The 26,928-nt window shown below is 39.4% G+C and overlaps 1 protein-coding gene across 1 annotated transcript; it reads left to right on the plus strand.

Annotated features, from left to right (window-relative positions):
* The first annotated feature begins 2,218 nt into the window (after window positions 1–2,218).
* On the plus strand, window positions 2,219–22,463 carry LOC150077966 (uncharacterized). Its single transcript, XM_090384953.1, has 5 exons — window positions 2,219–2,311; window positions 7,155–7,280; window positions 19,363–19,514; window positions 19,699–19,791; window positions 22,424–22,463. Exons 1-4 carry the CDS (start codon window positions 2,248–2,250, stop codon window positions 19,786–19,788), a joined length of 432 nt encoding a protein of 143 aa, XP_090241079.1. The 5' UTR covers window positions 2,219–2,247; the 3' UTR covers window positions 19,789–19,791; window positions 22,424–22,463.
* Window positions 22,464–26,928: the final 4,465 nt, after the last annotated feature.

A 26,928-nucleotide genomic window follows, 5' to 3' on the forward strand; every position in this document is an offset into this window, starting at 1 on the left:
GACACCTACATGGAACTCCATTATGTAGCAATCCTGAACCCCTGTGGGGTAGTCAGAGATTTCCTCGACCAACAGTAACACCAGACATAACAAAAGCCACCATGTGTACTTGGTAGAAATACCTACCACGGAGTGGGAACTCCTCCTCCCCCCAATCAGGGAGAAATAATATAAGAGCAATAATAATAATAATAATAATAATAATAATAATACAGTGTGAATAGCTACATGCATTCAGAAATTTAGTAAGGTTATACATCATTATCACATGTTACTTCAATAAAATTATAAACACTTTTAAAAACAAAATTTTTTTCCAGTCTGCAAACAAGTCAATCAGATAAATACATACACGTTTTTTAATCTAAATGTGTTGCTTTTATGTTTAAAATAAATTCACATGATTTAAAATATCAGATGATACTCTGTATATTCTCTAGTTCTCCTCAAGTGTAATTAGTACCAGCGTTTTTTTTTTTTTTTGTTCGACAGTCTCCATATCATAATTCTTTCTGATCTAGAGAAAAAAAACTGTGTGGAGTAGTTGTAGAAAGAGAAAAAAACTGTGTGGAGTAGTAGTAGAAAGACAAATACAGCACAAATTTTAATTGGAAATCATTTTATTAAACGATTCACCTTAAAATAGTAGCTATATCCCTTGCATTTTTCAGCATATTTGCCAGTTATGATCGAGCCTGTAGTCCTGAATAACCTCGAGTGCCGCCACTCCTTCAATTTTAATTTATATTGTATATTTACTCTATATTACACACTTCTATTTAAAGGTTATTTCATGTTTTTTTTTGTGTTTGCTATCCACTAATATACTCCCGTATCGGGACGAATGTACACAACTTGAGAAAATAAATATTTTACTGCGTATCGCAAGGATCCTGGTTAGAATTATGTCGACTATAGGAGAAGGTTGTTTGAGAGTTGCTAGTAACTGTACGTTTATCAGGATTTATCGTAATGATTGATGTATTTGTTTTCCATGAACGTAGAGAGATAACAGCCATCCGCATAGACACACCGGAAACATGTACATGAATACTATGGCAGCAGTTTCTGTTTTCCTATTATGACTGCAATATGCTTTATTTTCTACTGCAGCCTTACATCTACAGTAACAGCTCCCATTGAAAAAATAATGGCGAGATTTGTGTCCCAAATACCTCCATAAAAAAAGTTATTTGCATTACCCTTGTGCAGAATGTCAAGAAATATAATATAAAAAGAAACAAAAGGAAAATTAAAACCGACATCTTCTTCATCACTAAGCATAAGGATATACAGTAAATAAATATTTTGTATAAACAAAAAAAAAAAGAAGAAATATTCAGCTTAATCAAAAACAAAAACAGCAGGAAGAACAAAATTAAGGAACAAAATGCTGGAGTAAATTCTTCCTGGAAACAGTCAAAAGAAAAAGAATTTTTATTAGTAATAAATTTAATAATTAATGTTTAATGTAATATAACATAATTTTAAAAACAATGTGTAATATAATAAAGGTTGACACTCAAAATCCACTGTTGTAGAGATTTTGAAAAGCAGAAAGCGGAAGTTTCAACATCTTCTGTTCCAAAGAGATGAAAAGAAATTTCTGGAAGGAAAAGAAAAAGTATAAGCGTTCCTTCTACCACCACCGATTATTTGCTATTAGAGTCTAAAGAATCTGATGCTAATATTAAAATAATGGTATGTCGAAATTAAGGAACCCTCTGCCTCAGCATCAGATTCAGGCAATCGGGACAACAGAAGACATCATCCTTCTTTTTGATATTTTCGATTGCTGAACGTGGAACGTGAAAGATGGTCGTTTCATTTTCGTATTTCCAGTCCAAACAACCGTCGAAGAATTTTAATTTCTGGACTACTTAACCATTTGACATATATTTTATTATTGCTAATTTATCTGCGAGATATTAGTATTCATATTTATTCTTTTGTTGGACATGGAAATGTGTCTAAGATTCCACGAGAGACGCAACCGGATGTTGAGAAATTTCTTTCCTCCTCCCCCAACTTAATGCAAATGTCTGTCACGGTGTTTGAATTATTCAGCGAATCTTCTTAATTATGCAGTAGTTCAACGTTGATGATGATATCAAATTCTTGACGTAAGCATCCAAAACGTACCAGCCGATCGTATTGGACAATGTGCGATCATAATAGCTATAAATGTTGACTGACATACCTTCGGAAGTTCAGAAATTTGACGTTTCCCTGACTAAACTACCAGCTATGAATGCAGTCGTTGTTTCCGTTGTCCTGGCCATGATGCTTGCTGTGGGATGCACTCCTGCCGGTAAGTGATGGACCTAATAACAATAAAAGTATATTAATTTTTAGATACCAAGGGAGTTATCCCATCTGTATTATGTCCGTAAACTGCGTGTATTTTCTGGTCGATTTGCCTCTTTTGTATGACGAAAAACCTCAGTTTCCATTGAAAAAAGTTGCGCTCTATGTCTAAAACGAGATATCTCAACAACTGATAAAAGCGTATAAAAGTTCCTCGTATCATTGATGAGATTCAAACTTCGGTCTTTTTCACCTGGTGTGGTGAGGTCGGTGTTTCTAACCACTGTGTTAGCAGCACACAATAAGTGATGGCACCAACTGTAAGATGAATCGTTGCTTCAGTAAAGTGTTTGATACTTTATCCCCTTTGGTAGCCATTCATTAATACAATGCTGCTCATGTCCATATAGCAAGCAATACGCCATTTTGACTTTCTTGTTTGTCCTTCTTCGAGATCTAACCAGCGTGCACTAAAATGCATTTTTCTATTTTAAAAATATGCCTTTTAAGTAATATTCGTTCTTTAATTTTTTGCATTTTTTGTAATGTTAAGTAGGTTCCATCAATATTTATAATTTTGTTACTTCAACTATACAGGGTCTCAAAAATATTGGTACAAACGTTTAGAGGAGGCAGGTAACATCTAAAGGAATGTGAATCGCATAGGAACCCATAACCGGAAACATCACGGGAAAGTAGTAGCAGAGGCACAAGAAGCAGAAATGACACAAGACAGTAATTATTGGCAAACATTTATTTGACATAATATTAATAATGGAGTACGAGATGGATGCATTTCATGATATTACGACAGATGCTCAAAGGTTCCACCATGAGACGCGATGACACCGACGCAGCATGGATTGGCGGACACGGTCGAACACCCCTGGAGTTTCTTTGACAGTAGCAACAGCGCAGACGAGTCTCGCCACGAGATCCATGTCTGTCTCCACAGGCGATTAATACACGATAGATTGGAGGGCCCCCACAGAAAGAAATCAAGGCTTGATAAATCAGGTGAGCGTGCGGCAACGGGTCCACCACAGCCAATTCATCGACGCCCAAAACGCCTGTTCAAATGGTCACGAACACACCTTCCATAATGCGCAGGCGCCCCGTCATGTTGAAACCAAATGTTGCGTCTCACATTTGCTGGAACATCGTCAAGTAACCCTGGTAGAACTTGTTCAAGAAAGATCCGATATTTAGCGGAGTTCATGCGGGATGGTAACAGGTATGCGCCGACTAAGCAATCACCGACCATACCTGCCCACACATTTATTTCGAAGCGATGTTGAGCCGCATGGGGGTGCACACCGTGTGGGTTGTCGTGAGGCCACACATGAGCATTGTGCTGATTGAATAAGCCTCCCTGAGTGAAATAAGCCTCATCCATGACCAAAATATAGGCTGGAAAATTGAAGTCTTGAACACTTTCTTGGAGAAACCACTGCGCAAAAGCCACACGTGCAGGATGATCTTGGGGGAGTAGTAACTGAACCCTTTGGAGATGAAAGCGGTGTAAGGAATCGTCGTGCCAGACACGCTGTACACTGCAACGAGACACTCCTAAGGCAGAGGCAACGGCACGTGTGCTGGTAGTAGGATTATTCTGGATGGCATTCAACACACTTTTTTCCATGGCGGGAGTTCGCGTCAAACGTAGTCTGCCCGCACTACTCCTGTTACCTCTAAATGACCAATAATCGCACAAATTTTGATGCACACGCGCAAACAAACGGTTGTCCGGTACATGTCTGTCTGGGAAGCGTTCTCCATAAATTCGTTGAGCGGCTCGTCCATTGCCCTCTGCTAATCCATACACTAGGTGCATGTCTGCCAGCTCACAGTTCGTATATCAATGCATGCTATTCGTGCGGCGGCTACTGCTTGTATGAGTAAACCAGAAATTTTCCCTCCCGCGAACTGATGAAAAGCGCCATGTGACTTACGGTGACGTTTCCGGTTATGGGTTCCTATGCGATTCACATTCATTTAGATGTTACCTACCTCCCCTAAACGTTTGTACCAATATTTTTCAGACACCCTGTATAAGAAGAATGTTTGTGGGGGGGGGGATTCATTTATGATGATTTATATATATGTTTCAATTGATTTGATTTATTTATTCCCCTATTCTTTCTTCCCTAAACTATCTTTACAATTAGGTATTTCTAAAATCCTGCTGACCAATTTACTGGGTTTCTACAGTTCTTGGTGTGTGTGAAGGTACTACTACAATCTAGCCACTTACTTGTAGAACTGGGTGGGGCGTCATCTTTCGTCCTTCCTGTCAGGTACAGCTTATCTTCACGGTCTGGGGTGGCGTCTTACTATTCTCGAAGAAATTTGCACGGGTAGTAGGGCTGCCAGGCAGGTTTCGGCTTTATTTATTCAGCCCGCTTGATGCACTTCCTCTGTTCCCGAATGACTACCTTGATGTCGGTCGGAGTTCCGAGTCCATCCGATCCAGCACTTTGCTTTCCAAGATTTCAGGAATCTTGGTCTTTAACGGCTGATTTGATTCTACCTTTTTCTTGTGAGAGACTCGTTTATCTTTCACATATTTCTTCCCAACTCCTAGACCTTTCCAAAGAGCCAACATTGACTATGTTCCACTCAAAAAAAAAAAAAACTCTGACTATCTCAACGACTAACCCATTCTTACTAGCACCGACCAAACAAAACTCAACTATGTGTTCCTAAACCATTTCCCTCACACAGACAAAAATCTCAACTTTGTGTCCTCCTAAACCATTTTAACTCACACCGCCAAAATCTCAACTTAGTGTCTTTGACTGACCGCTTCCTTCCCTTTTTGTCAATCTCCACCCACATCTTGCTGCGGAGTCCGCCACGCCTATTCTCAGTGATTTCTTCCAATCTTACATTTACTTTAGGATTCTATCTCATTCTATTTGTTGGAAAACCCCTTATTCTGCCGGCCCAGTAGCACGTGATCAATACTCCCCTTTTTACAACCTGCTGGATCTGCTGCCATCCGGTGTGTTCTTTGATGTGGCCGAACATCCAGAAAATAACCCTTCCCCTCTCATATAACGACTTGCCTCCATGGCGTTTTAAAACCACAAAACTTGACATTAGTGACCACAGCATCTATCTTTGGAAACTTGTGTGTGCCGTTTAAGATCCGACTTCCGGTTTGCGGTAAATTGCCAGTACTATTTCGACCCTGCATAAACATTAACTTGTTTGTCGCACCAAACCCCCTGCTGGTTTTGCCGTAGTATTCTCCGTCAATTCTCTGCTTACAACGGAAGTTAATGCCAATGGCTCTGTTTTCATTTCTACTACCCACTAATTTTATAATTCTTACTGAACAATTCTTATTGCTGAAACTGACGCTATTGCCATCTTATCCTACTAGCGGCAGAATCCCACAAGGAAAACTAACTTCCGAAGTTTTTTAAAAAAAATTTATTTTTGTAAGATTTCAAATCTTACATGTTATTAGAGTTAGCGAAGAGCAGGTTGGATTTTCCTATTTAATTAAAAATTGAAACATTAAACCGTCATCATCATCAGCCATTTTCAATCCACTGCAGGATGAAGGCCTCTCCAGCAACTTTCCAGTTCCTTCTGTTTTGAGCACTGGCCATCCATTTACTACCTCCAAACTTATGAATTTCATCTATCCATCTCGGCCTTTGCCTTCCAGATTTTCTTCTAGTTCCTCTTGGGTACCATTCTGTTATTTTCTTAGTCCTTCTGTCATCATGTCTTCGAGCTATGTGTCCTGCCCAAGACCATTTTAGTTCTTTAGTTTTGATAAGAATGTCCTTTACTTGAGTTTGCTGCCTAATACATGTGTTTCTCTTCTTATCTAACAGTCTGATTCCCAATATAATTCGTTCCATTCTTCGCTGTGTAGTTCTTAGCTTCTCTTCCATTCTTTTGGTGAGTGCCCAAGTTTCACTTCCATAAGTCATGGTGGGGAGTATACATTGGTTCATTATTTTACGTTTCAGACAAACTGGGATATTGCTCTTCAGTACGTGACTATATTTCCTGAATGCTATCCATCCAAAATTTATTCTTCTCTTGACTTCCAGCCATTTATCATTATTACAGCTAATAACCTGTCCCAGATAAGTATATGACTCCACCTTTTCAATTACTGCTCCTTCAATAATTATATCCCTTCCTATGGCATACTTGTTCATCATTACTTTTGTTTCAGCCATATTCATCTTTAGTCCAAAATCCTTACTAACTGTGCAGAACTGATTAAGATTTGATTTTCCTCTAATTCTTTGGGATCGTGGCTTATGACCACAATGTCATCTGCAAATCGCAAATGGTTTAGGTACTCTCCGTTCACATTGACTCCTTTCTGCGACCAGGCTAATCTTCTGAAAGCTTCCTCAAGGGCAGCAGTAAACAGCTTCGAAGATATTGTGTCTCCTTGTCGAACTCCTTTCTCGATTTTAACTGTGATTACATTAAACTGTAAATATAATTAAGTGTAATCAATTTTATTGATCAACCTTCATAGGTTGATCAATAAAAATAAGTCTTATTTTGAAAAATGCATTATTATATGCCACTAGAGGCATTCAGCGAGTTATCCGTTTTAGCGTCCCCCCAAAAGTTGTGCCCACCCGTTTTCTTATATTTCTTATGAAATTTGCTATGCATAAAAAATGCAAAACGATCCACAGCTCTTGTACTGTTGTAACTAATTTTTGGGTTAATTTTTTATAATAACTATAATTTACTAAATTAGTCTGTTTTGTTATTTATTTTAAATGTCTCTCATTCAGTTTTTAATTTAGTGATCAGATTTTAAACTTTTCGGGATTTATTTTCTTTATTTGGGATTTCAGGTGCGCAGTTAGATCTGATAGATCTAGAAGGGGTTGTGGACATCAAGATTGGTGAGTGCTCAGTCATAAACGACCTAAAATGTGAGGTGACTGCGGGGAGTACCGTTACACTTTGCGTTATATTAGGTAAGTAACAGTAAGCGTTTGTAGACATATGGATGTGTACAGTTTCTTATGTAGGGCGGCACAATAACATCAAATGAATTTTGTCTTTTTACAGTGTGATGAACACAGAACTCTGCAGAAATGTGTGTAATGCTATGCTTGTGTCGTGTTTATTATGTTGTTTAATTGTTTCTGGCCGTTTTCCTATCAGGAAGCAACAAGCACCAGGGTGGTGCGCCCTGATACCCGTCTACGCCGCGAGGAGGCGAGCCGCAACTGAGCGCGAATAGCAGCAAACCTCGAGCGTCACGTACTGAATATCAAAACCATTCAGAATATAAGCAAATAAAATAAAACAGTAAAGTAATAAAATTATAAAAATAAAAGTATTTAAAAGATTAAGATATTTAAAGAAATTAAGATATTTATTTAATAAAAATAACTTTTTGAAAAAAAAATAAAAATAATAAAAATAAGTAGATATTATATAAACCAAAACTAAAATTCAGAAAAAATAAAGATAGAATAGAAATAAGTTAATAAAAATCCCGCACCAGTGCAAGGTGGTCCCAGCAGATGATCTCGCCTCAGGACCAGCCTGGAGCCAGCAGGAGATAGAATTCAAGAAGACACAGTGCTATCGTTCGACGTCATACAAGTATGATTACCAACTGTCGAAGGCGATAGTAAAGATGGTACTTGAGCTATAAAATGATGGTAGTGACGATGGCGGCAGTATCACGAGACTGCGAAGATGGAGATGCTGGTCTGGACTGGAGGTGAAGCTGTAATAGGAGTAGTTCTTAAAATCGGGGCACTACTGATGAGTTGTCCACGTCTGGAAAAGGCTTTATGTGCAAAATCTTGCAGAAGATAATTTTTCTTTGGAGTCCAAGAGAGACGACTCATTGACTGGAGAAAATGGTTGATGAACATCGGACAGAGGCTGACGAAGGTCCAAGTAATATGGACAGGTGAAAATTTATCACTACCAGCGAAATTTATTACTACCAAGGATTATTTATAAATTTAAAATATGTATAAAAATATAATTTCAAATTTTAAAAATATATATACATAAAACATTTACAATAAAAACGGGTAAATATAATAAATGTTACAATATTTACATTTCATTCATACGGTAGAATGAATTATATTCACAATAATTATTAAATTTATAATCTAATCCCACCAAAGGGAGTCGAAGGTTCCAGAGAAATCTACGAAGATAGCCATAGCATATTTAACGCGAAGTTCTTTACTCTGGAGAGAAGTTCAACGAAGGCCTCTTCAGTTCCACGGCCTGGACGAAAGCCAAACTGGTCAGAGGACTTTAACGAGCGTTCAGTAAAAAGACAATCTAGACGGACAGCAATAAATCGCTCAAGAGCTTTTTTACCCAAGTTGGACAATAACGCCATAGGATGATAGGCTTTAGCAGAAATAGGAGTACCAGGTTTGGGAATTAATTTTAATAATGCCGTTTTCCAAAAGACAGGAAAAGTTGTCTCGTTCAAACAATTTATTATACATTGTGACAAAAACAGATGGATAGAGTTTATGTAGTCGCTTAATAAAAATTCCCCCGGGGGCATCAAGCCCATAGGCGTTTACAATTAACTTTCCCTCGCGTTCAGAATAATTATCACCATTCTCCCCACATTACGTCAAATTCCCGGATTCGAATCCCGCCAGTAACGAGAGCAATTTTTTAGTGTCTTTTCACAAGACACTAAAAAGAGGTTAAAAAAATTCCGCATCTGTAGTTTGTGATTCACTCGACTGTTTTTATGAAATCAACATGAACACTCTCCACATCATCACCACTAACATTCTGTTTAGGTAGTAACATCGTCTTAAAATAATCCTATACCAGAGATATATGCAGTTCTAAAAAAAAAAAAAAAAAAAAATGAGAGGGCATGACTAGTCTAACTGTTGCCGTTGGTGGGTAACGCTTCCTTTCAGTAGTTATTGTCATATGCAAACTTGCTATGGTTAGCATGGAGTTTGTAACAACATTTGAAAGGAAAGGAAACAATCCGTCAGGAATAGCCTATTATTCAAGAGTCCAGTCTTGGAATAGTTCGCAAAGCTGGGAGAGAATCTCCAGTAGTATGAATTCCATACGGTTCGTTTAGATATTAATCTCACAACCATTTCAAGTACTGAATAAAGGATGCAATTTTCATAAGACCATTTTTATGTGTTTAGTAGTCAGGATGAGTAGAGTAGCAGTAGTAATGACAAATGACGCAAGAAAGCAAGTTTACATAGTATCAGCCAAAAAAAAAAAAAAAAAAAAAAAAAAAAAATAGAAAAAAAAAAAAAGAATAGTTCAACCATCCTTACCCTCCAAGAATTTGTCTACTTCTCCCTCGAATTCATTCAACCTGTCCACTTCAACAGCAACATATGGAAGTCTGTTCCAACGATCAACCACCCGCTAGCTGAAGGCAAAGATCCGCACAATCTGTACTGCAGCCATCCTTTGTCAACTTGAATTTATGCCCCCTCATGTGTGTAGTCTCAGCAAGTGGAAGAATGCCATTAACATTCAGCTTAATCATACCAATCAAGAATTTAAATACCTCAACCAGGTCACCACTAACCTAACTTAGTCTCCAGAAGATGAAATTTGCAGAACTAAGTTTCTAGGTAAGAGCACACTTTTGTTCCTTTCACCAATCTGCTGCCTTTCTCTGCGCCCTTTCCAGCTGATCTGAATCCTAAAATGAGGCCTCCAGACCTGTACACAGTACTCAAGATGCGGCCTACCCATGACCGTATATAAAGGGATAATCCCCTGCTAGCAAAGTTCTGTATATCATTGATAAAACCCCATGAGATGTCCTGGCACATGTGTGAACTGCTCAGAGAATTTCAGACTTACTCTACAATTACCCGCAAGCCTGTTTCATTCTCCACTACTCTGTGCGTAGTACTACATAGTTGGTAAGTTATTCTGGGGTTAGTACTACCCATGTTCAGTACCTTGTATTTGTCAATATTAAGCTTCAACTGCCATTTCTCAGCCCGAGGTTGGGACTGGGCTCATTTAGGACTCAAATCTTGAGGTTATCACGTACGAGATGATTTGTCGGTTATTCCGCGCCAATGTGGAGCTATAATTGCCGTAAATAACAATTTTGAGAGGATGCCAACCTGGAGAATTCTAGCAGTAACAGTACTCCTACAGACTCTTCCTTCTGTGTCTAACTATAAAAACCTCTTACCAAGGAGAACAGAGAGAAGGCACATAATGTCTTCCTCATGTGACAATATAGTTCTGATAGCCATGCTAGAGAAAGGACTTTCACAGCATCAAACGTGGACTCTATATCCAAATAAGTTATGGCTAGTTCTTGATTGCATTCAAAGGCTGATACTCGTAATATGTCATTTATGGTTGCTAGTAGGTTTGTAGTTGTAGATCGCTCGGAGAGAGCGTAATGAATCCGGTAAGGTTAATCTTCAAGAATCTCTTTGGTGAGAACTGGTAGCAGCATTTTTTTTTTCAAATAATTTCAGAAGGTTCCGACTTTAGAAATTTGGCGGTAATGCTTTATTAGTGATGGATCTTGTGGTTAGACCTAATGCTGTAGTTGTTGCGCTCATTTGGGAAGGAATATATCTTTCAGGAGTGATTGAACAATTAAAGGCTCAGGCATGGAACTGATGAACATTATCCGTTCCTGCGATAACGGTGGGAAACAATGATTTGATGACGATGGGAATCTCGTAATATGATCCGTCCATTAGTCAGGATCAGAGAAGGCTGGATTGCTGAGACATTTACTGCTATAAAGAATTTTTCACTTATGTAGCTGAGTCTTGACTGCTGATTGATGATTTTGTCTGTTAAAATGGACCAGTGCTTTGGAGTAAGATACCATAAACATAACTTGTCTTCTTCCATATATTTTATGAATTTGTTGTGTTAGTTGAAAAGCTGCATTAGTTCTTTGTTCCACTATGCGTTCGAGTGGGCGATGATTTCAACAGTCTTGGAGGCCGAAAAATTTTGAAAAAGAATTAATACTGCTTGTTAAAATGGTCGTTGCAAGCTTGACTTCCTGTTCATCAAGGACATGCCAAGGTATGAGAGTAGCTGCTATAAGGCATTTTCACTATTGAGAAAATTCAGACTTCTAATTATAGACGTCTTAATTGACTTATGACCAGTTTCGTACTACTTGTGGACAGTTTCTTTACATGCCAACAGCAAATTCTGGGAAACTAGTTGGTCATGATCATAGTTAAAAGTTGTTTCAGACGGATACGATAATGTGCATAATGTGGATGAGAACATAAAGTGAAGCTGATTTGTAACTCTAGTGAGCCTGTCATTGATCAGAAAGATTTCAGCAGATTTAGATATATTCAGTCAAGCGCTTTATTAAATAAAGCTTAGTTACAAGATTACAAACTTAGTTACAAGCTTAGTTACAAACTTAGTTACAAGATTGAAATCACCAATCACAAAATGGAATGCAGTTGGGTGGGGTTGATTTAAAATCCATTTAGCAACTGCAGTAATAAAGTCCCGGGTCGGCCATCTTAATCTATGCTGAGCAGATATCAATAACGTCTGTATTGCAGGCGAGATTTGTCACTGCTTAATTGACTCTATTGAGTTCTTATTTATTAATTTGAACATTGTCTGATTAAAAGGTTGTGACTATGCCACCCCACTTGTGCTCTCTGCAGGAAAATGCAACTTGAAAACCTGCAGGCAGACTAACAAACAGGCACTCTTGAGAAAATTCTAACAATGTTTTCGTCATAATAGATTTTCGATTTGGTTTGCTAAGGGGATCACCTCAATGGTGTTAATCTTGTATTCTCTCACTTCGGTGCATGAAAGCAAAGTAATCCGTGAGAGAAATCGTCGTGCATTCATTTCAGGGAACCTGCATGGCCCATTGGTTATAAGATTTTAAATTGGAAAGGAAACTGAGATTCCGCTATCTCCCTGCTGGCTGACATTATATGAAGGCGCACAATTGAACACGAGCTATTTGAGAACTTTAGCTGGCTTCAGACTGTTGTGCATATCTGTAATAAGAAGAAACATGGGCCTCTGGGGCTAACCTGGAGGCATAGTGGCATAGTATTTAGGGTCAGGTGCCACCGGTGGTTTCCGACATCTGCGCCATATGCTCTGTATGAAATGCAGAACAACTGCAAAAGCCAGGAAAAAAGTGTCATGTTTGGTTTATGTAGTATTGTGTTTTGTTCTGTTGCTATGTCTCTGGCTGCTTGGCCGCAGGGCCCTAGTGAGATCCTACTGTCCGCCACACCGCTGGGAAGTGAGCGAGGCTGCCCATTGTACTCTGGCTTGTCTCTGCCAGGGTCTCTGTCTGATCTTCCTGACAGAGGCCAAGTTAAAAAAAATAATAATAAAAATAAATTAATAATAAATAAGAAAATAAATAAATAAAATGACTGAAGAGATAGGAGTAGAGTGGGAGTAATACTAGGGGAAAGAAAGATGAAGAATAAAGCATCCTCTAGTAGAGGGGGAAGGGGCGAATAATTCGGGAACTCCTGGGTTGGGGAACCCACCCAAGCCAGTGAAAGAGAAAGAATGCAGGAGTAGGAGACTGCCCTGTGAAGTGAAGCGCCGTTTGGTAGTCAGCAGGGGTACCAAAGCCCTGCCTCACATTAAGTATTCAGGGGGCGACTGGAGGATCCTACTCCAGAAGGAGTTTGCTGTTTAATCCTACCCTTATGGGAGGCATGAAAGTTGGTGGATTCTGTATGTGAAATATGGCTTCGGTTTTCGAAGTAACAGACGGATTATCACCACTAACGGCCAGAAAGCGCGATTGCTTATTATATGATATGATCCAGAATCACATTCAAGTTTGAATGAAGCGTATCTCTGGCTTCTATCTGGCAGCTGGTAAATTGTATCATGAACATTTAAGTCTTGCATGAGGGCTGATGTTATTTCTTGGGGTGTTGTCTGTAGGTCCAACCGGGAGATATACAGTATATGATTCACCTTGGGTGGGCTATTGGCCTAATTATGGAAGCACTCGCCATTTCCAAAAAATATGGCGTTCTTAAACATGGTTGCGCGATCGAAGAAGTCCTAGTAAGATGGGTGGTAGCCTGCCCTTGGAGGCAGCAGCACATCTGACTAGTAGAAATTTCTGTCCGGAGGGAGAGGTATGTCTCCTTTTTTGGTTTATTACCAAGAAAAGAGACACGCTAAATTCGTTTTCCCAGATTTGTGGTGGTAAGCGTGTGGGTGGGCTATTGGCCTAATTATGGAAGCACTCGCCATTTCCAAAAAATATGGCGTTCTTAAACATGGTTGCGCGATCGAAGAAGTCCTAGTAAGGTGGGCGGGTGGTAGCCTGCCCTTGGAGGCAGCAGCACATCTGACTAGTAGAAATTTCTGTCCGGAGGGAGAGGTATGTCTCCTTTTTTGGTTTATTACCAAGAAAGGAGACATGCTAAATTCGTTTTCCCAGATTTGTGGTGGTAAGCGTGTTGTTCCTGGCAGCTCAAAGTAATATTCTGATTATGTGATCTTTCATTATTCCTACATTTTATCTTTGTACAAATGATACTGAATAGATCGCTAGCAACTGGAACGCAAATAATGTTTTCCAGACGTGAAAGTAGGGTATAAAATAACCATTTCTACCATCGTGTTCGCAATGAGGAGAAGCTGGATTCTAGTTTTCTGTGTTGTTTTCTGCTCACATTGTTGTGTGATGGGAGAGTAGTGATGCCATTTGACGGGTTGCTTTTTCGGACATTATACCTATTCATATCAGAGAAAAGCGGGAGTTTGGGAGGGGAGCTTCTAGAAGGAAATATACGAGGGGGGTATCATAAAGTTCGTACCTTGCCTTAGATAAAGCATCAGTAGGAAGATGCTGTTTTCAGTATAAGTAGTCTGCATATTCAGTAACTAACATGTGAAATTTAATTTCCGTAGATGATCGTAAACCAAAGGTGGAGCCCGGAATCTAAGGAAGTAAGCTATTGTTGGTAGAGTGAAGTATCGAGGAGCAGTGATCAAGTTCCCATTTGCAGGGCAAGAAAGTTCAGGAAATTGACGAAGAAATGAAAACTATGTATGGGCAGAATTTTCCATCCTATCACGCTGCAAAAAGTGGAAACGGGAGTTACAGTGTGGTGGTACAAGTGTCTTTGACGAGCCAAGAGAAGGAAAGCCATCAACATCCACAGGCAGTAAGAGAGTTGCAAAGGTTGAGCAGCTGGTGCTGAGTGACAGATGACAAATCATTTCATCGCAAATGCAGTGAGAATTAGTTATGGGTCTTGCCCACGGCATTTTACAGGACAAAAAAAAAAAAAAAAATATTATATTTAGGCCACCGGAATAATTAAATTCATCTGCCGTGCTGTGTCTTATGTCTGTTAATTGCGTGTGTTCTATGATCGATATTTCTGTTTTGCTGGACAAAAACCCCAGTTTCTGGGAAAAAAAAACCTTGCTATCTACGCCTGAGACCGACTAACTTAGCCACGAAAAGAAAAAAGCCTATTAAAGTTCCTCGCGTCATCGACGGGATTCGAACCCGGGCCTTTTCCACCCGGTGTGTGGAGGACGGTGACGATACCACTGTGCTACCTGCGCAGACGCATTTTACATGACCATCTGCATATGTCTAAGGTCTCCGCACGATCGGTTCCAAGATTACTAACGCCTTTACAGAAGCAATGTCGAATGCAATGTTCTCGCCAACTGTAGGATTTGTGCTACTGCAGCAACCACCCAATTCTTCTGATCTAGCACCGTCAGATTTCTTGTTTCGAGAAATGAAGAAACCGTTGCGTGGATGCCGCTTTGATTTGTCTCAAGAAGTCATCAAAGAAGTCGAATCGTGGTTTCAGGCAAAAAGTGCTGATTTCTATGATCAAGGCGCTAAGCAACTAATCCATAGATGGGAGAAATGCGTTATTAAACATGGAGAGTACATACAAAACGATTAAACTTCTTGTGAAATTTCACCATTCTAGGGCTATTATTTCTAGGTAAGGGTACGAACTTTTTGATACCCCATCGTATATGATCGATTATTTTTTGAACACTCGAGAATTGCAACCTCTCTTGAGTATCGCAACCAGTTGTAAAATTACTTTGACTAGCAAAAGCAATTAAATTCAAACTTATTTTGAATTTTTGGTCTGGAGTTCCCGTTACTTCAAGAAAAATACCTTTTCTGAGCCATTTGATGCAACTATTTGATTATCACTAAATTTCGATGAGAGTGATGACGGGTTTTTTCGAACTTTTGGTGCTAGCGATACTGCAGAGAGAAAGAAAATAATGGGATATTGAGAAACTACATTTTAAAAATTTGTGATATTCCTAGGGGTCTGGTTCAGAAAGGCCACCGCCGCTGTAAATAGCACAAAGCTTGAAACAATCCAGCGTTACATTCTTCCCTAACAACCTCAAGAGCCTGCAAAACTGTGATCACTCATGCACTCCAGGTTCTGGCCGGGGCCCTCCCCCTAGACCTCGAGATTGTCCATCGAGGGCTGTTCTTCTGCCTCTCCAGAGGCCGGTAAATGAACTTTCTGGATTTCCCGGCAAATCCTGCAAATGACCGAAAACTAGTGAAAAAGACGCCTTATCTAGCATCTCCAAAACATGTGGCAGACTCTGGAAGCCTCAACGAAGGGGGCAATCACAAAACATTCCTATCCAACATACAGATGACGTATCCAAGCTGGCTTTCACCGGGGCTCCTAGTCACGTATTTACTTACAGGGAATGGTGCTATCAGGGTAAAGCTAGCGGGGTTTGGGCTCAGTGAAACCCCTCTTTGCTTCTGTGGTGAACCCGTATCATGGGAACAACTGCAGCTTGTATGACGACTTCGCTACCGCCTGGTGACCCAACTCCAAAACTCACCAATAAACCAGGAACACCTAATCCTTATGGAGGAGAACGACTACAAAGTATTCGTTCAATATGCTCAGGAGCTCTTCATCAGGAGACGAAATTATTCGCAACCTTAGAAGCGTCAAAACTGCCACTAAAACAACCTACCACTACTTAAAAACCTGTTGTGACCACAACTACCCTTGATGAGACTCAATGATTAGAATTATCCTGGACGGGACTTTGTCCTACGAGTAACGCATAGCACTGCATGTTGGAAACAGGCCACTCTTCTATCCACCACCATACAAGAACCTACCCTGGACAGGAACATGACAGTAAGTGATCCTCAGCACTGAGCAACCGAAAACTTGATGACAGACTGCTAGTCGCAACGTCAATAACCTGAACTGTAAGGACGGGACTTGTCTCAGGGGTGACTCACAACTCTAGCAGGAGAGAACCATTGCCAACGACCAACCTATAAATAGAAGAACTACCACTGACTTGACTCAATCGGACTTGACCTCAAAGTAGCTCTGCTGTCAACGCCATAGGCGATCCTATACCTGTGCTCTCTTGCACGGTACTTTCTATCCACTTCCCGCCCGGGGGAGTTGGAGGAGGTTATTTCACTGTCTCCTCCTCTCCTCGCCCACCTTTCCTCCTGGTGGGACATGGATCCGCCCCATTGACTACAGGGGTCACCTCCTCTATCGACCCTTTACTTAAGTCTCTCCCTCCCGACCCTTTACGAGCCTTAAGTCTCTCCCTACTCTGTTTACTTTCACAGCACAGCATAAGCCCCACACAGTCAAAATTTAAAACTTTCAAATTCCATCGTAGCAGTGTTCCTCTCGGCCTCTAACCCTTTCAGCGCTCAATCCTAACATGTGCTTTTTTTCGTTTCTTTGTTTTTTTTTAGGCCATAGCCACAGAAATCTCAGGAAACTAAGTGGCAGGACCTGCCAGCGTGCCTATTTAAAATACTGGTGTACCTGGTTTGCCTCCACGTGGCAAAGTGTGGGCAACAACAGGAGACCGGCAGCTAAACGGCCAGATGAACAACGGTACACGACACTACACTTAACAATATCCATACTCTTTTAAATCTTTAAATACACTACGCGGAGATGGGGGAAGCCCCTGGTGCCGTATGACCCTAAGCACACTTTTTACATTTGCCGCAAAGGTCTGTGTCACATGGCCCGTTATGAAGAATAGTGTGCAGAGACTTCTTATGGCAACCTTAACAGGTTTGAGGCGGTCCAGAAGCAGGCATATTTCTTGGTTATAAAGCTGCAATTAAAACTGGAGAAAAATTTGGAGCAGTTCAGATGAAAAATTGTGTAAGTTTAAAGGCACTATACCTGTGCAAAAAAAACTTTTCATGACTGAAAGGAAACCAAATTAAAAAAAAAAGATAATTCTGCTCCTGGTTGTAGTTGAACTTCCGGTTAAATTAAATGCAGTTGCTGTTTTCTATGCTGACCTGTGATAAAAAGTTAATTTACTTACATAGTCGTGCTTCTTCAGTCTTAATTGAACAGACAACTTGAGGAACTAACCATCAAACACTTTAAGAAAGACTTTTTTTCAGAACATCGCTGAGTTTGTAGGCTTAGGCGAGAATTCTAGTTTCCAATTATGAGTTTCTTATTTATACATTTAAATATAAATGCGATATTTATGATATATTATTTATATCATTCACTTTTAAGAATTCAGTTTTCGATTTTGCTGTCATCATACATACAGGGTGATTCACTACCAGTGCGACAAACTTGCAGGAGGTGTAGGGGGCACAAGGACGAATCGGAATTTTACCCTTTGCTCTCATGGCTACGCAGCTATATTACGCATCGTTCCTTGAGCGTTATCATCGATCAAGTGAACTCAGACTGTTTTATACCACTAAGCGGAGTACCACAAGGCTCTCCCTTAGGTCCTCTTCTCTTCATTGTTTTCGTAAATGATCTTCCTTCTTTCATCTACACCTCCAATGTTCAAGTTGCTCTCTATGCAGATGATCTTAAGATCTACTCAGCAGTGAAGGAGACTACCGATTCTCAACAACTTCAATGTGCTCTCAATAAATTCTCTCTGTGGCTATCTCTGAATGGCTTGTCTGCTAACCCCTCGAAGTGCAAAGTTATCTCTTTCTCATCTTGCAGATCTCCACAACTAATGAATACGGAGTATAGTATTAACTCTGTGATCATCGAAAGGTGTGACCAAGTTAACGACTTAGGGACTCTCTTTTCCAGCAGTGCTAAATTCGATGCCCATGTCCTTAAAATCACCAGCAAAGCATTCAAAACACTGGGATTCATCAAACGGAACACATACAAGTTCAAAAACTACAGATATGCGGTTATCCTTTATAAAACTATTGTTCTGCCAATCCTTGAATTCAGTTCACCCATCTGGAATCCTCACACAAAGACTTTAACTAACAAAATTGAAGCAGTCCAAAAAAACTTTATCCGTTACCTTACGTACCGCAATCCTCTATTCTATCACTCAGTGTATTATGAATCGCTGTGTGATTACTTTCATCTAAGGCCTCTGTGCACTAGAAGAGTTACTGCTGACATCGCCCTCCTAGCCAAAGTAATCACTGGAATTTATGAAGCATCTGATATCCTGAGTAAAATAAACTTCAATGCTCCCTGTAGACAAGTCAGGAACCTTACACCGTTTCGCCTTGACTCTGCCAACACGGACTTAATGAAGTTCAGTCCACTGAACAGAATCAGCAAATCAGCAAATGACTCTCGCATTGACTTCTTTGACAACTCCCAATCACTGATGAACTCCATCCACAAGTTTGCCTCTTCACTTAAACTGCAAAGTGACTAGCTCACATCTAATTATTGTAGCTTATTATTTGTTATATTATTTTTCTATTCTCTAACGGATTAATTATTACTTGTTTTACCGGTAACTTAATACAATCCTCTTTTGTACATATGCTTTTATTGTTTGAATCTATATCAATGTTTATCGTCCTGTAGGATTTCACATTATTGTTATTATGTTTATTGATCTGATCTCAGATACACTGTTAATGGTTACCTGTTGTGTATCTTTTTATTAATAAAATAAAATAAAAATAAAATAAAATCACCCTGTATATGTATAAGGACACACATTGTGTTTCCATATGTATATGGGGATGTTGCTTGTGAAATAACAAATTTATTCAATGTTATATTTCAGATCTTTATAAAATTTTGAATTTACGTGTAATTCTCACCCTCCTAAAAGCAAAAGTGTCTTTAAATGGGAGTACCAATATTGTAGATGTGTGTGTTTCCAAAGACTGTCCTTGCACAATATCAACTGACCTTACAATTCCTGAAGACTGCGATGTAAGTAGCTAGTTGTCATTAATTAATCTCTCTATGTCTTTCTTTATCTGTTTATCTCTCTCTTTTTCTTTATGTCTTTTACATTAGATATGAATTTAATTTTTCTTCCCATCGAAACATACACCATTTTATCCATCTGTAATTCTTGTTGAGGCCAATTAAAGAAATTATTTTTTTTTTACAGGATTTGGCGTTAGAGATCGAATTATTTTTACCAATTTTGGGAATAAATGTTTCACTAAAAACGATTTCAACTCCACTGATCTGTATTTAAGTGGTAAGTAATGTAACAAGTATTTTATATTTCCATAAAGAGTAGAAGAATAATCATTTTGTATAAAAAGATTCGCAGTAATTCTGTACTCAGTGGACATTGAAATATCACCATCCATCTATTGAAGAAGAATCTTTATTGCAACGCTTAGAATGATAATTTAACATATTAGTAATTGCAACAGTCCGTCACGGCACAGTGGCCAGGGGTTAACGGTGTACTACTTGCCTCAATAAGGGAAAATTTTGCCTCCGTAGCCAGGTGGGCAGAAGTGGCAGTGCGTAGCACACGCTTCTTGATTAGACCGGGGTTCGAGCCCGTGGCCACTAAATACGGAAAGGTCATGAAATGATCACCGCATATCCCCAGAACAATATGGCCTTAGTTGCTAATGCTCCAAAAAACAAACAAACAGTCTCAATAAGCAATAATATATAAATAAATAATAGCATCATATATAAGTAAAATAAAGTACAGGAAAATGGAGAAATTACTTGAGTATACTACATATATAGAACATTAATTGAGGATACAACCATTTGTTTCAAAATGCATACTGTAGGATTTAAGTGCATAAGTAGGTAAATAGTTGGTTGGGTTAAGAATGTACATTGCTCAGGACTCAGATTATAATAGTTGTAGCCTTGGCCATCCCATTGAGTATTCTTTTCCTATATTGTCGATATCGACAGAACTCGTTGAAGTCGACATCTAAGTTCTGGACTCGAGATAGTATCTGTTTAGGAAGAAACCGGTCCGACAGATCGAGGCGTCTTTGCAGAGGGCATAGCTGGGAATTTGCTCGTTGACGTGCCACTGGGATCCTCCATGCACAGTTGTCCCAGAAGGAGGGGGAGGAGATGAGACCGGTCATGAGTTTGGCTGCTGTGACGAGCCTCCTTTCGTTCATGAGCGACATGAGCCTTGGGATGTAAGTGCATTGGCCAAAGAGGTGGTCCCCAGCTGCGCTGGGGAGGCAGGCTAAGTTTTTGGTACGCCCAACTGAAAGGCCAATACTCGGATGAAAAAACTGGTTTGGTTGTAGAGGGAGATGCAGAGGCCCAAATCTCTGCAGCATAGAGAAGTGGCGGATACACTATGGTTGAAATGTATCTAACCATGGTGGATTTGTCTGTTACATGGTGCAGATGTTGCTTGCATATCCTCCTCAGTCTGGCGGCTTTTGTGAGGAGTATGTCTACATGCTGGCCGAAAAGAAGGTTGGGGTGAAATCTGATTCCCAGGTCGATGCAATTTTGGACAAGCGGGATGGGGTCTCCATTGATGGCTGGATAGATTTTTGTTAACTGTTGCTTTAACGAGAAGACCATTATTTCTGGCTTCTCAGGATTGATATGCAGACCAAATTGTTTGAGGTAGATGCATATTGAGGAGTGAGTGGATGTTAGCTCTTCTGAGATTTGGGGAGGGTCTTGGTTTGCCTTAATTATAACGCGAGTACCTTTAGGTCGTCAGCATATACCAGAATATCTAACTTTTGGATTACCAGTGGAGAAATAAGGGCGGTGAAGAGGAGGCCAGATAGTACTGCACTTTTCGGGACTTCAGCCGAGATTACTTTGCAATATTGGGAGTTATCTACAGATAATTTGACTATGCGGTTATTCAGCAGAGATGTGAGGAAAGCTAAGATGTCGCCTCCTATCTGGTAGTGGTTCTCTAGTAGTTTTGGGAGAGACGGGATGTGCACGGCATCAAATGCAGATTCAATGTATACATAGGTGGCTGTCAGCTCTTCTCTGTTATCAAAGGGTGTGAGGATTCTGTTAGCTTTTACAAGAAAGTTGATCACAGTTTATCTGTGTGGGAGTGCATAGTGGTTTTGTGGTGGGTTGTCTGGCTGTAGATCGGCAGCAGTATTTTTTTCTAATAGTTTCGGTAGTTCTGTAGTGTTTCACAAATGATGGAACTCGAATTTTTGGCATTGGTTTGATAAAGTATTCCCTCCATTGGCGTGGGAAACAGTGCTTTCAGACCACTGAGTTAAAGATATGTAACAAAGGTTGTAGGATGTAAGGACTCAGACTCTTAAGCATAAATTGCGGAATTCCGTCAGGTCCAGTAGTAGACGTTGCTGGCAGTGAGCTGACGGCAGTAATTAGCTCTTGTTCCGATATTATTATCGTTGTCAATGGATCAAAGCTGGTGTCAGATGTTGGTAGTGAGGGCTGGTCTTTTGGGTTGACAGTGGCGGTAAATCTTGTGATGTAGTCACGCCAGCTTGACTACATCACCATATTGATATGGTGGAACAAAAATTTGAGTTAATAACAGGGTGAATACGCAGTAGCATGGAATATACAAGATAACCGGACATCAGAGATATAGTCTGTATATCTCTGAGATACCCTGCCGACATATTCTGTCTACAGTGCATCCCAGGAAGAAATGTTACAACAGCAGTTTCTGAGTAATTGCTGGAAAACAACAGGAAACGTTACTCCTCAGTCGCTCTTTAGATGGGTCCATTATATTTCAATGGCACTGCGTACCACGAAATTACAACCGTGCAGCAAGTAAGCTGATTATTATTTATTTATTATTTTAACTGGTTCTTGACAAATTAAATACTTACCCGAATATCTTTTTCGGTGTTTTTTTTTTTTAATTATAGCACTGCGGTGGATGGCATACAGAAATGGATCTAATGTGCATTTTGATGAAGATAAAACATATTTCTTTTTATTTGCACGGGTTTTAATATTGTAATTTAAATAAACTCTCCAAGATTGGCTGTACCTGCACTGATAATCTTATTCATAATTTCTGATTTCTATCTGGATAGAATGAATTAAGAATTAAATAAAATTACACATAGCATCAGTTTGTGTTGATTTGATTTCACACTTTAAGTAATATGCAATGACGGTAAGTCAACCGGCCAAAACAAAGAGTAATTAATCATATTGTAGAATGACGCAACCCACCAAAAATATGGAAAATTTCAAGAGGTTTCTCAATAAGTGGAATATTTCTGGTACTGGAATGATCCACCAGTTTTCGAGTAGTGCTTTCTTAAATATATCTATTAAATTTACAACTGTTAAGGAACTTTCGCCTTCTCTTTTTCCATTATGAATTCTTTTGTTCTTTTCTACTTCTCGGTATATCTTTTGTCAGTTTGGAGGTGGTTCACAGAGTAGGACCCTAAACAATGTAAATATTTAAAATTTCTTACGAAACTCGATAATACTGAATTATTCAATTAGAGAAACATAAATTAATTTGAACACTGAATACAACAATCATTGATTTCCTCTCAGCAATAAATAACACCGAGTTCGCAACCAAGAGCACCATTTTATCTGCATATAAAGAACAGTTTGCAAAGTGACAATTGCAGAGATCTGCTTAAGGTGTATAAGGCGCTGCAGGAATTGAGGAAAATTAACGAGGGTGGGCCTGTTCTCTCTCTCGTAGGCAAGACAAGAAGCAGAGCAACAGAAATATAAATCTTAGGAAGTAAGTATTACAAAACTAAATCTCATGAAGTTCACCAATGGCAGGTCGTTGAACATTGGAACAATTTGACTCCCAAGATGGCAGAGGTAAGTCTGGCTAAACTGACAGCAAAGTTGAAAAATTATTTTGTGGGTATGGAAACTGCATGAACATTTTGTTTTGTTTGAATATTTTATTTTATATTATTACTCTTTTTTGGCTGAAGCAAAAAGCCCACTGCCCATTATTTGGGCAGTGGGCTTTTTGTCTATCTTATTTTGTCTATCTTTTAATCTATCTTATACTAATATAAGATTTAATGGAAACCCATTTCTACTCTTATAATGGATATGTGATATTGAATGCTGATTAGTCGTGAATTTCTTGTTTGTGGCTTCTTTAATGGCAGGTGACCTGTTCCATCGTTTATTAACGTCATAAAGTTTAACTTTTCATATTCTATTAAATCCTGAGGAGGAACGGATTTTAGATGCGGAGGATTGTTATCCAACGGATTCATTTATTCAGTATTGTATACACAATCTGATAGCTTAACGTTCCATGCAAAAATTTATTTACGTTGTGTCCTCCCACTGTGTTAAAAAAACAGCCAACATTTTTCGGTGTGGAAGAAAACGTCCGATTGAAAATATGTTACTTTATGTGCGTCTAGATTCTATAAATTTATTCACGGTTAAGTATTCAGTAAGTGACCCTAACTATTAACCACTGATGTGTGTATAGTGGCGATGATATTCAATTAAAAACAATATTAGTAACTTCAGGTCGGCTCGTGGATTCGATTGTGGAGAGCGTAATCGCAAACTGCCACTGGAGTTATACAGTAGGTAATATTGTTTGCGAGAATAAAGACAGTTTATACTTTGGCTCGCTAGAATGTACAGGACGAATAGCTAATGATCATAATGCTCAAATTCTTAAAGGCTTACGCCTCATGGGGGATCAAGTGTTCATCTTGGATCAGCATTTCAGTGGAAACACAAACGAAACGTATTTGGTTCTCTTTTCAGTGAAATGGGGTATAAAGCAAGGGATTAACTGGGATTAAGAACCCAAAGTATATTTCCTATTACATGCAAAGTGCATAACACCACTTGACAAGGTTACTTAAAAATATATATTGTTTATATTCCGGCAAGACCACGAAGTCAGTGGAGTTTACAATAAATCTTCAATACAGACTTTAATCGTATTTAGCAGTCACGGACTTGAACCCTGAACTACTCAAAGAGCGCGTGCTACTGCACTTTTCTCCTGACCACGCGGTTATGCCCCATGAAGTGTCTCACTAAATACCACAATAGGGATTATTAGTTCTACAATTCCATAACAAAGTTACCCATTACCCGTACACAACTTTTAAATTAATCTCACTCGCCAATTTATCAGTAAGAGAAGCAGATTATTTTCTTATAAGGTTTAAAATTTATAGTTTAAGAAACATCATGGATTTCTCTTATCTCGTGACGCACAGAATCAGTACTCCGGTTATACTGGGTCCTCAGGAATGGGGGCCCAATTCAATAAGGACACATCAAAACAAATAGCAATATAGCCCAACAAAATTAGCCGAACACGTAGAAAACGTGGTGTAACTCGTGCAGCGAGATAAAATTTGCTATAGTGGAGTATCATAGAAAAACGAAATGAAGAAGCAGCAAGAAATTTATACGGATTATACAAGAACTTCCAAAAAGGCCACATTAGAGAAGTCGATACAACATGCTCGAAAATATGATCACATGACATCAGTACGGCTTATAACCCCCCAGAAAAAAAAAAAAAAAAAAGAAACAAACTATTATACAGGGTGTCTCAAAAATACACTGCAAAACTTCAGGATTGAGTTCCTCGTATGTAGACAATAAAAATTATTATATCAACATAGTTCCGGAAATGCTTGGTTCCCGTGTTATTAACCGGAATGTCTTATTTCCTTCATCACAAAGTACTGATAGACAGAATCCAGTGGTTTTCCATTCCGACCATGTACTCAAATCAGAAGCAAGCGGCTATGCACTTTATGTACGGTTATGCTCTGGAGGCTCGTCGTTTGTACCACGAAAGGTTCCCAGAACGAAGATATCCTGACAGGAAGACGTTTGAAGGAATCCATCGCCGCCTTTGTGAACATGGGACCTTTGCACCTCGTGCTGCCGACAGATCACGACCAAGATCTACTACTTCTGAAGTAGAGGAGGAGATTTTGGATGTTGTGCATGCCACTCCTGGAATCAGCACACGCAGAATAGCAATGCAACTGGTTGTTCAACGTTCGACTATTTGGAGAGTGTTGCAAGAACACCAACTGTATCCTTACCATCTTCAACGGGTACAGGCCTTGTCACCAGCAGATTACCCTGCGCGAGTAATGTTCTGCCAGTGGTTCTTGCAGCAGTGTGGTACAACTCCTCACTTTCCTGCCTTAGTGATACTCACAGATGAAGCACAGTTCACATGAGACGAAATCCAAAACTTTCACAATCAGCATGTATGGGCTGAGGAAAATATTATGAGACAATACGAAACATGCCAGGAATTTGGCAGCATCTTCGCGAGTCCATGAGACGTCGATGTGAGGCCTGTATTCAGGTAGAAGGTGGACATTTTGAACAATTACTATAAGGTGATGTGAACAGTTAAGTGTCATAGACAGACCTTCAAAACTCGGAAACCAAGCATATCCGGAACTATGTTGATATAAAATATTTTTATTGTCTATATATGAGGAACTCATTCCTGAAGTGATGCCGTGTATTTGTGTGCACCCCTGCTGTGCACACAAATGGTTAATTCCACAACGTTGCAAGTTGCATGACCACAGTTGTGGATATAAATGCAGCAGAACAAGCTTTCTAGTATCAGTTAAGCGTACGAACCGTAGCAAGAATGGGAAAAAGAGTGATCTAACGGACTTCGAACGTGGCATGGTAGTAGGTGCAAGACGTTATGGACAAAGCATCTCTGAAACGGCAGTTCTCCTGAACTTTAGACGCACCGCAGTTTCAAGGGTGTATCGAGAATGGTGCAACTAACAGAAAACATCCTCTCAATGGCACTCCTGTGGAAGAAAATTGCTTGTTTATGAGATTTTTTATTATTATTATTTTTTTTATTTATTTATTAACACACAACTGTATATACATTCTCAAGATACATATTAATCAATTTATATACAAGATTTATATACAGATTTTATATACATACTCTTATATGCTGTAGTCTTTCTGTACGTTTGCTTGTGTGTGTCCTGATATGAAGGGTGACTCTTAGTCATAAGCCCATCTCCACCTATTACTCCTGTAAAAGCTGATTGTTATACATGAAAAGAAAATCTGGACCAATCGCACCCCTGAACAGTTGCACATGGGGATCAAGGATCTGATTTTGGTACTTCTGTGCAGTTACGGTACCCCTATGAAAAACTTGAAGGGAGGTGCGGCCTTTGATCATTATTTCGTGTCACACGATAACACCGCCTCCACCGTAAGTGTCCTTTTCTCTGGTGTTCGAGGGTTTGTAGCGAATTTCTCGTTGTCGCTTTCGTGGGTAGCACAGATCGCCGTTTTCCCCACACCGACTCGAAAAGACCTGAGTTCGAGTCCCGTCGATGATAGGAGGAATTTTTGTGGGTCGTTATCACAGCATCGCTGAGTT

Source organism: Mastigoproctus giganteus, chromosome 11, assembly GCF_048544385.1.
Source record: "Mastigoproctus giganteus isolate SK-2022 chromosome 11, ASM4854438v1, whole genome shotgun sequence".
Lineage (NCBI taxonomy): Eukaryota > Metazoa > Arthropoda > Arachnida > Uropygi > Thelyphonidae > Mastigoproctus > Mastigoproctus giganteus.